Source organism: Festucalex cinctus, chromosome 4 (assembly GCF_051991245.1).
Source record: "Festucalex cinctus isolate MCC-2025b chromosome 4, RoL_Fcin_1.0, whole genome shotgun sequence".
NCBI classification, from domain to species: Eukaryota; Metazoa; Chordata; class Actinopteri; order Syngnathiformes; family Syngnathidae; genus Festucalex; species Festucalex cinctus.
This window is the reverse complement of record NC_135414.1, coordinates 26,245,927-26,258,707: the sequence shown is the minus strand read 5'-3', so window position 1 is coordinate 26,258,707 and position 12,781 is coordinate 26,245,927. Positions and strand designations below refer to the sequence as shown.

At 38.6% G+C, this 12,781-nt stretch overlaps 2 protein-coding genes across 2 annotated transcripts; one reads left to right on the top strand and one right to left on the bottom strand.

The window, feature by feature from the left end:
• The first annotated feature begins 213 nt into the window (after positions 1 to 213).
• Positions 214 to 3,551, top strand: drc8 (dynein regulatory complex subunit 8). The gene is made up of 7 exons (XM_077519928.1): positions 214 to 296; positions 416 to 485; positions 667 to 739; positions 903 to 985; positions 1,934 to 1,976; positions 2,721 to 2,787; positions 2,862 to 3,551. Exons 1-7 carry the CDS (start codon positions 272 to 274, stop codon positions 2,978 to 2,980), a joined length of 480 nt encoding a protein of 159 aa, XP_077376054.1. The 5' UTR covers positions 214 to 271; the 3' UTR covers positions 2,981 to 3,551.
• A 1,884-nt stretch (positions 3,552 to 5,435) lies between these two features.
• On the bottom strand, positions 5,436 to 12,769 carry adpgk2 (ADP-dependent glucokinase 2). Its single transcript, XM_077519925.1, has 7 exons — positions 11,870 to 12,769; positions 10,840 to 10,999; positions 9,359 to 9,549; positions 9,169 to 9,265; positions 8,965 to 9,101; positions 8,749 to 8,885; positions 5,436 to 7,553 (listed from the first exon to the last, which is right to left on the bottom strand). Exons 1-7 carry the CDS (start codon positions 12,066 to 12,068, stop codon positions 6,996 to 6,998), a joined length of 1,479 nt encoding a protein of 492 aa, XP_077376051.1. The 5' UTR covers positions 12,069 to 12,769; the 3' UTR covers positions 5,436 to 6,995.
• Positions 12,770 to 12,781: the final 12 nt, after the last annotated feature.

The window sequence follows — 12,781 nt, the reverse complement described above, 5'->3', positions numbered from 1 at the left end:
GCACAAGACCAGTTTTCAAAACTTTATTGGCATTTTAATATGAACTTTTACAATGCAAGGTATCATTATGTGACAAGGTACGTTACCTTGAGAATAACTGGGTAAATTAAAACGGTTTTTACTGTTATAACGATCACAATCGAAATTATTACAATTGTTATTTTAAAAAAAAAGAAAAGTTTTTTTTTTCCATTTTAGTTGTAGAAATTTATTTTTCGTTCTTTTGACGTGACGGGTTTGTCGCTATGGCGACCGTTAAACAACAAACAACATGGCGGCCAACACGCAAAGTGCAGGTGCGTTTTGTCAAATAACCCACTTAGTCCGTTCAAAATGAAGTCAAGCCAAATGAAGTGCAAGTAGGAAACTACTGTAAATGCTAAGACGTTCAAGTCTTTATTTTTGTCCTCCTCAGAGGTGGAAAAAAAGATTCGAGCTGCTTTCGAAGCGTTTGACTATCAATCAAACAGCACGGTCGATGTCCGGTGAGCTCCTTTTTCACTGGAAAAACACTCTTTTAAAAGACGGTGTCGCTTTTCATTTTTTTCTGCATTTTTTCTGTTGTCTCGTTTGCATCATATCAAGTGAAGCTTTTCAATACGTATATTGTACTGAACATCAACTGATTCTGTACCTTATGACGTTGTCATGTATTTGTTTTCCCAGCGAAATTGGCACCATCATCTATTCTCTGGGTCGCTTCCCCAGTCAGGCAGACCTACACAACTTCATAGCTGAGGTAAATATCTGTTTTCAATGATAAAATTAAGTAATTATAAAACTGTAATGTTTTTATTAATAATGACCAAATGTATTGTTCACATGAAAAAATAAACGCCTTAATGGTAATCTTTTCAGTGAGTTGAGTAACTCAATTGCCTACATGGTGTTTGCCAAACCAGGTGGAAGAGGAGGAGGACCAAACAGGATACATCCACCTGGACCGCTTCCTCCCTGCCATGACCAGAGTTCTGATGGAGCAGATGTAGGAGCCCCTTATAATGTTAGCAACCATGTTGTTGACTCTCAAAGTGGTTCGGGACAATTTAAATGTGGATTGGACCTTACTTTGAATATATGCGCCATAACATTAGGTACACCAGCGCCTGCACAATTCAATGACTTCCAATTCAACTGTATTAACAAATTCAAAAGTAGAAATGCTCAGACATTTATGACCAGCTCCAGGCTTCATAATTGTTCATGTCTGTGTTAAATGAATACCTCTATGAAAGTGTCAATCAAAACTGAGCATGATCTAACTTCAAAGGATCTCATTGGATTGTGAAAGTGTTACCTCATGTTTGTGATGAGATCATGGAGGGAATGAAACCAGCTAGATTGCCCGACTTGAAATGTATAATTAACTCATTCACTCCCAGGCGTTTTCACTGTTTTATTGTTTTTTGACTGCTTTTGCAATGCCCACAGGATATTGTGTTCTAATGCTATAAAAACATGGAACCTACCAAAAGAAAGATTAGTCTCTTCTTTCATCAGGAAAAAAAAGGTATATTTTTTATGTTTCTGTTTTGCAGCAATTAGCATTAGAATATAGCTATGTTTCATCATTATTCACAAACCTGTTGAGAACACTGGGGAAAAGAGCTTGTTGCAACATGGCCCGTGCTGCTCTCTTATACTCTGTTGCCACCTGCTGGCCGTTTTTTGTAATAACTACCATTGCTTTAAGCGACATTTTCAGGTCTGAAGCTGCATCAAAGCCTTCTGTATGCTCTCACATTTAAACCCCCCCAAAAAAAAAACATAAACGTATAAATACGTTTTTGGGAGTGAATGAGTTAAGTGTGCTGCATCATCATAACTATTGTGCTGGTTCATCACAAACTGTCGTACAACTCGCGTTGTTTGCTGTCATTATGCCAGCATTGGTTGGACTACATGATTAAGTAAGTGTGTGCTTGTGTTGAAGGTTCCCTCCCATCTCCGAGGACGTTCTGCTCCAGGCGTTTGAGGTGAGAGCGTCCCCATGTTGTATTCATGTTTGTTTGTCTTGCATAAAAAAAAGAAAAGAAAGTTGTTTGCAAATGCAGTCACACTAGTCAAACCAGTAAAACGTGCCACAGTTCAATTAAAACAATAGGCTGAAATGAACGCCACTCGACTTTTTTTTTTTTTTTAAAATAATAATTTGGGGTTTTCCCCCCTAATCTAATCATTAGGGCCCTGATTGATTAATACGAATGGTGAACTGACTATGTGTATTACTTTCTTTATCTTATTGTATTATGTTTGTTAGGGATGAAAACAAAACCCCACATATTGATGTGAAATGTAGTCCTAAAATACTCTGAAATTCTTTTAAGCCCCATAAAATTAGTGGCGCGAATGACGTAATTTATTAAAACTATTGTCTTTTTGGTTGTTTATGTATGTTTTAGTTTGTAGTTTTAAATGATACAGTATTCATAGTAATGATACAATTCAATTGTATTTACTCATGGGTGTTTCTATCCCATTTTTGGGTGGGTGGGCTCAAGCACTCCTATATTGAAATCCAGCGCCACTGTCCTCTGTTTGAATTGGATTGGGAGAACCTAGCAGTTATGTTCTGTTAAATATTCAAGCCAAGGTGCTACACTGACAAGCTAACATTATTTAAAAACAAACTCCTGTGCATTACTGATGTAGCTGAGAGTGCTTATTGTCAAATATCTCCATGCAAGTGCACGAATCAAGTGTCGTAATTATGTGTTGAGGTTCTTGACGAAGAACATAAGGGCTTCTTGGACCCAGATGATCTGTCACAGTTCATGATGGAGGAAGGTAAAGAATTTACACAATTAGCTTTACTTGCAGCTACTGGACAATGTGTGGGTTTTTTTTTGTGTCCACATCAGGTGAGGCCTTCACCCAGGAGGAGATGGATGAGATGCTGACTGCCCTCACTGACCATGAGACCAACCTGATTTACAGCAAAGACTTGCTCAACCATCTCATCATGGACCCTGAAATGTAGAGCATGGCGCCATAAGCGTCATTTGGAACAATTGTACAGTAAATTTACTTTGAGTTTGGAGCAGGGGTTAACAAAAATAAAAGCCTTACTATTCATGGTCATTAAAAAAAAAAAACTTACTATCTGTGGTCTTAAAAAAAAAACACCTTACTGTACATGGTTGTTTTGTTAAAAAAAAAAAAAAAAGCCTTACTATACATGGACGTTTTTTTTTTTTTTTTTTAAACACCTTACTAAACATGGTCATTTAAAAAAAATGTCTGACTAAACATAGTCGTTTTAAAAAAATTATGCCTTTCTATACATGGCTGTGTGCCCTGCGATTGGGCAGGGTGTCCAGGGTGTCCCCCGCCTACTGCCCAGAGTCAGCTGTGATAGGCTCCAGCGTCCCCCTTATTCCTTGTGAGGAATAAGCGGTCAAGAAAATGGATATACATGGATGTTTATTATTATTTTTTTTAAAACACCTTACTAAACGTGGTCGTTTTCTTTTGTTTGTTTTTAAAGAAAATGTCGTTCAAAGGTTGTTAAAAAAAATGCCTTACTAAATAAACACAGTCGTTTAAAAAAATTACACCTTACGATGCGTCTTTTTTTTTTTTTTTTTTAAACGTCTTACATGGTCATTTTAAAAAAATGCCTGACTAAACATGTTTTAAAAAAAATATGCCTGACTAAACATGTTTTTTTTTTTTTTTAAATTATGCCTTACTATACATGGATTTTTTTTAAACACCTTACTAAACATGGTCTTTTTTTTTTTTTTTTTTTTTAAGAAAATGCCGTTAAAATGTAAAAAAAAAAAAAAAAAAACACCTTACTAAACACGGTCGTTTAAAGAAAAAATTACACCTTAAGATACGTTTTTTTTGTTTTTTTTAAACGCCTTACTATACATGGTCATTTAAAAATTATGCCTTACTATACATGGATTTTTTTTAAACACCTACTAAACATTTTTTTTTTTTTTTTTAAGAAAATGCCGTTAAAATGTTAAAAAAAAAACGCCTTACTAAACACGGTCATTTAAAAAAAAAATTACACCTTAAGATACGTTTTTTTGTTTGTTTGTTTTTTTTAAACGCCTTACTATACATGGTCATTTAAAAAAATGGCTAACTAAACATAGCTGTTTTAAAAAAATTATGCCTTACTATACATGGATTTTTTTTTTAAACACCTTACTAAACATGGTCTTTTTTTTTTTTTTTTTTTTTTTTTTTACGAAAATGCCGTTAAAATGTTTTTTTTTTAAATAAACAAACTACTCACTAAACACAGTCATTTAAAAAAAATTACACTTTAAGATACGTTTTTTTTTTTTTTAAACGCCTTACTATACATGGTCATTTAAAAAAATGCCTTACTAAACATGGCTGTTTAAAAAAAATTATGCCTTACTATACATGGATTTTTTTTTTAAACACCTTACTAAACATGGTCTTTTTTTTTTTTTTTTTTTAAGAAAATGCCGTTAAAATGTTTTTTTTTTTAAATAAACAAACTACTCACTAAACACAGTCATTTAAAAAAAATTACACTTTAAGATACGTTTTTTTTTTTTTTTTTAACGCCTTACTATACATGGTCATTTAAAAAAAAGCCTTACTAAACATGGCTGTTTTAAAAAAATTATGCCTTACTATACATGGATTTTTTTTTAAACACCTTACTAAACATGGTCTTTTTTTTTTTTTTTTTTTTTTTTAAGAAAATGCCGTTAAAATGTTTTTTTTTTTTTTTTAAACAAACTACTTACTAAACACAGTCATTTAAAAAAAATTACACCTTAAGATACTTTTTTTTTTTAACGCCTTACTATACATGGTCATTTAAAAAATGCCTTACTAAACATGGTTGTTTTAAAAAAATTATGCCTTACTATACATGGATTATTTATTTTTTTTAACACCTTACTAAACATGGTCGTTTAAAAAAAATGATGCCTTACTAGTCAAGTTTATTTATATAGCCCTTAATCACACAAAGGTCTCAAAGAGCACATGCCCACTAAACATGATTTTTTTTTTAATACCTTCCTAAACATGGTCGTTTATCATTATTTTTATTTTTTTTAAGAAAATGCTATTAAAAGGTTAAAAAAAACAAAAACAAAAAAGAAAATGCCATTAAAAGGTTGTTAAAAAACAAAAAACAAAACAAAAAACGCCTGACTAAACATGGTCGTTTAAAAAAAAAATAATTATGCCTTACTATAAATGGATGTTTTGTTTTTTTAACACCTTACTAAAAATGGTAATTTTTTATTTTTAATGCCGTTAAAAAGTTGTTAGATAAATGCCTTACTCTACATGGTCATTATTATATTAAAAAAATAAATCTTTCCAATACATAGTCATTTAAAAAAAATGCCTTACTATACATGGTCATTTAAAAAAAAAAAAAAGCCTTACAATAAACATGGTTTAAATAAATAAATAATAAAAAGACCAACTACTGTGTCAGATTTTAATCACAGGTAATTTGACATGGAGTTAACTTGCATGAAATGTTAAAAACCACTTTATGGTATGCTTGCCAACAGTTCTATCAGTACGAAAAATTCATGCCGACATTCTGCTCTAAAAGGAGAAGAAAAAAAAAAATCACAGTAGTAACATGGCCGGTGAGCCTCACCTTTCCATCACTGTGTTCATGCTGAAGCACATTTCACATTAAAAACCCGTCCATATCACCCATTTACCTCCAGCATAAGATAAAAATTGATAAAAATAACAATTCAAGGTAGCTTATTATTTTGTAGTGACCTCACACCTGCTGCATTGTAAAATTGATACATGTGAAACCCAACGTGCATATAATGGAAAATATTAGAAGAGGAGGAAAGTAAAGTGTAGTGGAATGTTCATGATGACAGTCCTCGCCACGCATTTGGTCCTTAGACAGGGACACATAAATAGAGGGACGTTAAATGAGAAGAGTAAATCCAGCATCTGCAGCATTCTCTTGAACGTGTTTTTGAATCATAACATGGCGAGTGACACCATTAAAAGAACTAGCACATTCAAAAGCAATATTTTCACATATACTGGGATCATCTCAAAGTTTCAACCAATATCTTTTCATTTCACAATACGGGAGACACGATGCAGGTGCGGTCTTCCAAATAGGAATGGACCAATCAGCTTGCATCATCTTTACTCAATCATCTACTTGAAACTAGGAATTAGCATAGTGTATAACTATCGTAACGTCTGAATCTGTTCTGAATGGTTTGCTGCATAATGAGAGAAATAATAGAACTTTAACAATGATCCAGTCCAAGGCTATACTACTTGCTCGATTATCACTCTTGGGCTCAAGATGCTACATGGCTAACGAGGACGACTGACCGAGAACGAAGGTTCGGCAAACGAATACGATGACTCAGCAAAAAAAAAAAGTCAGAATGTTATCGAGTAGAAGTGAAGACGCACAATTCAGCTTGGAAGCCGCCCATCAACTTTCTGTTGTGTTAATCCTCATGACAGTCTATCACAGCAGACTTCAGCCATGACCTTGAATGGTCGCCAGCCATTCAGCCAATCACAGGGCACATAGAGATGAATAAACGTTCACACTGTGCCCAATTTAGAGTCCGTTTCAAGCATTGTTTTTGGGGAATGTTGGAAGAAGCTAGAGACAACCGAAGCAGGCACAGGAAGATTATGCAGATAGAGCTCAGATTCAAACCCCGGCCCCGGAACGGTAAGGCTGATGTGCTAACCACTAACCCACCATTTTGCCAGCTTGAAAGCCAAACTACAAAAAACAGAATAGAGGACCTATAAAACTGCTCATTTTTCTCATTCAAGAGGATAAAACCCGTAAAGCACACATCCCGCGAGCACTTGCTGGAAAGAACAGACCCAAACCTCGACAACATATTCTGTTACTTAATTTCTATCACTTATCTTAGTGGTCCACCTTGTTATTATGAACCCAACGGGCAGTGGAGTCAGTGCCCGTGTTGTGCATCACACCGAGATGTTTCGAGTCGCAGCTTTGCACTGCTTCAGATCTGCAGCACCAAACCAGCAGCTGAGATGTTGTCTCCTCCGCCCGCCGTCTGGTACACCTCGGTGCACACCAGCACGGGCGCCACGCAGATCTGGTAGTCGTCCTCCTCCCAGCAGCTGACGGGCCGGCTCTCCTGCAGCGGGATGCGCTGGCTGCCCTCCCGCCGGCTGACGGAGAACGAGTCGTCCATGATGAGCCTGGCCTTGCTGGGGTCGATGTCGTCCGAGCCGCACACGTGGCGGTTGGCCGTGAGCGAGGCCTTGGCGGTGGCCGACATGGTGTTCTTCCACTGGGAGCCCCGGGTGACGATCATGGCCTGAAAGGCTAACGTGTGCACGTGGAGGCGGGTCAGGGGCTTGCCCCACGCGTGGGCGTCGTCGCCCTGAGCCGCGGCGTCTTTGTAGCGCTGGTTGACCATGCGGTAGACCTCCCGCATCTGGTCCAGGACGGTAGCGACGCGGGGGTTTGGGTCGGACAGGACGGTGATGGTGGAGCCTTTGAGGAGGCTCAGAAGGTTGGGAAGCTCCTGTTCGTTCATTCCTAACGAGTCCGCCTGGGTGAGCAGAAACAAGCAGATGAGAGCAGAGCTCAACCAAGACCAAACTCAATTAAAGTGAAAGTGGTAGTGTACAGTAGTAGATCAGGATTATTTTTCTTTTTCTGCCTTTTGACTCATGTCATGACCAATGTTTTACATAATCCTCCAATTCCATCAACCAGTAAGTATCACTCAACCACTGAAAAATGTACATTTTTTTTAATACTTTTTTTTTTTTTTAAACCTTCAGCATTGATAGCAACCTATAATGTAAAATTTCCTGAAAATGGAATAAACCTGACCAAAAACGTAATAAAACACAATAATGCGATTAAAAAAAAATCCTGACAGATGTAGTATTTTTCTTTGACCAAAAAATGAAATACATTGTAGATTTATTACATTTTCAGCTGTCTTTCTTTTCTCCTCAAAACTGATCATGTAAAACTTAAGTTACACAATTTGTGTTTTGTGAATCTAACACCGTTGTACACATTCACAGCAAAAAATGGAGTGTTAAAATTTTGGCGTTAAAAGATTCAGAGCTGATTTCAACCCCCAAATCGTGTATTTTTTAACACTGTCTAATTTAAATTGAGCTCAGTGTTGGAGTTATTTGACAAAGTTGATTTATCTAGTGTTAAAACAACTCTGCAGAGTTAATCTAAATAAGCTCCGCCCACTTGATTAAAACGGCACTGCTGCGAAGACTTCAGGGATATGACGTAAAATACTGTATATCATATCGTAATATCCATCCATTTTCCTGACCGCTTATTCCTCACAAGGGTCGCGGGTGGTGCTGGAGCCTATCCCAGCTGGCTATGGGCGGGGTACACCCTGAACTGGGTGCCAGCCAATTGGAGGGCCCACAGAGACAAACAACCATCCACACCCACAAGCACACCTCGGGACAATTCGGAGTGCCCAATTAATCTGCCATGTATGTCGTTGGAATGTGGGAGGACAGGAGTACCCGGAGAAGACCCACGCAGGCACGGGGAGAACATGCAAACTCCACCCAGGAAGGCTGGAGCCTGGACTCGAACCCGAGTCCTCAGTAACGGGAGGTGGACGTACTAACCACTCTCACCGTGCCGCCCATATAATAATATAAAATGGCAAAATTATTACATTATTGGGGATTTATTACTTTTTTGATTAAGTGCAAATTCTATTACTTTTTCAGGAAATGTTGAGTTTGACGTACTTGAGGGATGACATAATGAAGCAAGTCTTCCATGATGCTCTCTTCCACAAAACTGGCCATCTCAAAATGGACACCAAGCGTGGGAGAGGAAGTGGCCAGCACTTCGGCCAGGCGGGAAAGCAGAGCGGCACGCTCGCCTGAGGTAAACGAGCGAGCTCCAGTTAGAAGCGGCGACACTTTAAAGTTAACCAAATGCCTCCATTCATTTCCTCCTACCTGACTGGAATGGAAAGTTGTCCATCATTTGCAAGCCGCCCACCACCAGAAGGTCCGGATGAAAATCTTTGAGCTTCTTGGCAAACTCTTCCATGGATGCCAGGTATGGATTATGGTCATCACTGTGGACGATGTACCTGCACAAAAGATATTCGGTCAACTTCTCATGATGTCAATGAGTGCTTACTATCAGTGAAGACATACCTGTTGGCTCTACGGGAGGAATATTGCCCCCACTTTGCACCAGATGGATACTCCAGGATGAGATGAATGTCTGGCTCTTCTACGATATTACCTGCAACTGGAGATACAAATACCAATGATTTAGAGGGATGATGTGACAATAAAAGCATGAAAACCACAATTCGAGTAAGTGTTGCTTCCATGTCCGTACCAGTGATGTGCCGTGACAGGACGTCGGTAAAGTCCGGGCTAAAGCTTCCCCCGAGCAACACGTCGCATCCCTCGTTGGCCATGCGGCCGGCCATGACGGGGGCGTTGCCTCCCACCGACCATCTGTTTCCAGGTAGGTCACGGGACGCCTCCACCAGCTCGCTGAAGAGTGTCTCGTTCAGCACGAAGCGCCTGCAAGGGATGCCAACGACGACACCATGAAAGCAAAAATGACCATGTTTTGAGTTGTCACAGTCATGAGGGCACCCTAAACCAACTACTGAGCAGGAAACCAATTTTGTGCCATTGGTGAACGCACACAGAATGAAAGTATGAACTCCAAGGATAACAATTAAACAATCCTAGGCAGTGAATGAGTTAAACGTAATGTGATTAAAAAAAATATTTATAATACAAGTCATCTAAATTCATTGTCAATGCAATAACAACACTACAGCTCAATGAAACAGAAAGTTTTCATCTGGTAAGTAAGCTATTAATATTAATGTGATGGAATACAGAGCATGTGAGGGACGGACAGTAAGTCAGGAGTTGCCTGGGGGCCTGAGCAATAAAATTGTCAAAACTTGTTCCTAACTGCTCTCAAGCTTTACTAATCCATTACGCACACATACTTTTACATGACCTGTGTAAAATGCAAAACTGGGCAATTCTACATACGGTAATTAGGTAACATCTTAGCCACTGTCAAACTTTACAAAGAAAAGAACCTCACAGTCACTGACTTTGACGTGTTACTGATTGTGACATTAAGAATGTTACAATGCTCTGTGAAACTCTGCCTGAACAGCTGGTTTAATGAGTTTGACTCCACAACAGATAATTTCCATTTTGTGAACCCCCAAATCCAAACTGGAATAGCCACACCTGAGTGTGGCTGCATTTTAAATTAAAACCTGTCTGGACAAAGTCAAGTCAAAAGTGAGCAATGCATATTCAATTCATATTCAATGATGCCTTATTGCTGCTAAACAAAGAAATTACATCTCTGAAACTTTTATATATTTTTTTAAAGAATATGAGCCAGATTATGTTTCATTAAAACATTTGCTAAAGTCACAAGATTAACTAAAGCAAACTGTCAAAAAGTTACTAAAATATGCACCAATCTTCTAAATGATTGGAATCCTTGTTTATGTCCCTTTTCAACAATACCTATTTTGTTAAGCTTGACCCAGTAGTTCATGAGATTTACGGGTTTAAAGGAAGTTGGCCACTTTTGCCAAAAATTTCCACATTTGGTGGGCTGTAGCTCCCAAATCTCTGCTCCGATTCACCTAAAATTACAGATTTATTGTTGTGACATCACTATCGTCAAGTACACCAAGTTTCTTTACAATCAAAATCTCCTTGGCTCAAACCCGCTGGGTGATTTGGCATGGAACAACTCAATAGCACACACAGACATACAGTATTTCCATTCGTTTCACAAATTTGAAACCAAGCTTAGACACTGCTTACTCTGCCGCAGCGCCCGGGGCAAAGAAGTATGCGAAGCTCTGAGACAGTTGCTCAGCATTTTCGATGTAGTCGTGATGGAGGGGCTGGTCGGCGGGAGCGAGGCCGATTTTATTGAGAAGCGACACGCCATCAACGAGCAGGTCCACACAGCCTCCAAAACCTGCAAGAGGGGCAGCAGATGGATGAATGTGCAAAGTTTGTGAAACATGACAGCGATGTTTATTACTGGGCATATACAAAGACAGCACTGGGGAGAAGTACAATAAGTAGAAAGCAGAAAAACATCTCAACATAAACAGACATATGCTGTACTCTACATTTGATGCCACGTAGAAGCTTCACATGATCAGCATAAGCAAATAAAGATGACTTGACTTGACATGTGTGATGTAAGGAGGATGACGTGGGATGTTATGCTAACCCACACCAGTGATCTGTCAGTGTGGCTGTAAGTGGGCAAAGGTTGGAGTCAGTTACAGGTTAAAAACATGACAACACTTATTCGCAGACCGAGACAAAAACTGTCGTGAATTTCAAGGTGTAATGAAAAGATCCGACTTTGAGCAGCTCCATCAGGGAAGGAGTATTTACCTACCGGTATATTTTGTTTTGTTCATTATTTCACACAAAGGGAATCTTATCTGACTTGAAGATGACGACAGTAGAGGCAAATTCCTGCCTTCATTATTGGCCAGTTTAGCGCCACTTTGTAAACATTCCAATGCATGTGTCATTAAAGGCTTAGACAAAGTGGCGTCTGACCGAAATTAACTAGTCCAGCTAACCAGAAAAGATACTCGTTCTTTGGACTGAAAATCATTCGGATTCATAATCAAGTTCCCACAGTCAAACTTCCAAAGCAGCGACAAACTACAAAAAAAAAACGTTGGCAGTTGTAGTTGAATAAAGTATTTAGCAGCTGAAGCCACAGTCTGTGCATTTGCAGTACCCAAATGTCAGGAAACAATGTTAACGATTAAAAATAAAGTCTTAAACTGAAATGACAGGCGCTAACTCTGCTAGCCCTTACCAATGGCCACCTTTGGTCGAGCGATGTGATTCATTCCAACTTTGCTCTCGGCGCGAAGCAGCGACGACAACACGATGTCCAGTCGGCCGTCCAGTACCTCATTGTCCGGTGACCGAAACCAAATGGCCAGAATAAGGACAAACAAGGAGATTGCAGATCCGTATTTCATCCACGAAGCCCTGCCGGCGCCTTCCATCATTAACTTACTAGCTTGGCAGTCAATGGACGTTGGAAATTAAACACACAAGTTCCAACTGAGCGCCTAATGGGGTGTTTGATTTTAATCAAAGGATGTCCTTGACGTACAATAATGACACACTGGGTAAAGCTCACACATACTTAATATTATTAATTCAGATAAGACTTAAATATCGATCAATACTCTTTCTTAAAAGAGCATCCTTTCCATTCGATTAATTTGTTTCGGAATCCACTGTCGAGTATAGAGGTGACGAAAAAGAGTAGTCTGGTAAACAAAACGAGCCTACCCTTCTCCCCCTCCTCTTCCTAAGGGGCGTGTTTATTTTGACAACAAGGCGGAAGTAGAGTAGCCTGGGGCATGTGTTACGAATGGCAGTAATATTTCAACAAACAGCGCCGATATAATCCCTATTTACATGAAATATTGACATATTTAGATAAACCGGTTTCTCTCACGAGCATACATTCATCAAAATTCGCGAAACAACGGTTGTTTCAGGCTTTGTGCAATTATTCAGATACTGTACTGCACATTTCAAGTTGATTCAAAAGGTTCACATATTTCGAGAAAAAGCGATGGAGAACATTTGTGACGTAACTCCGTTGCAGAAATGTGACACTACTGGTTGTACACTGCAACACGAAGCTTTGCAGGCGAGATAGATAAAGCACCACTGTTGTTAATAATGAATGACTTGGGAAAAAGGTTCT

What these genes read in the sequence shown, in the direction of transcription:
- drc8 (XM_077519928.1), top strand. Translation starts at nt 272, where the DNA reads ATGGCGGCCAACACGCAAAGTGCAG. An exon ending in GGCCAACACGCAAAGTGCAG is followed by an intron (nt 297 to 415) that starts GTGCGTTTTGTC and finishes TGTCCTCCTCAG; the next exon opens with AGGTGGAAAAAAAGATTCGA. An exon ending in ACAGTTCATGATGGAGGAAG is followed by an intron (nt 2,788 to 2,861) that starts GTAAAGAATTTA and finishes TGTCCACATCAG; the next exon opens with GTGAGGCCTTCACCCAGGAG.
- adpgk2 (XM_077519925.1), bottom strand. Translation starts at nt 12,068, where the DNA reads ATGATGGAAGGCGCCGGCAGGGCTTCGTGGATGAAATACGGATCTGCA. An exon ending in TCGACCAAAGGTGGCCATTG is followed by an intron (nt 11,000 to 11,869) that starts GTAAGGGCTAGC and finishes CCCCTCTTGCAG; the next exon opens with GTTTTGGAGGCTGTGTGGAC. An exon ending in TTCATTATGTCATCCCTCAA is followed by an intron (nt 7,554 to 8,748) that starts GTACGTCAAACT and finishes CTGCTCACCCAG; the next exon opens with GCGGACTCGTTAGGAATGAA.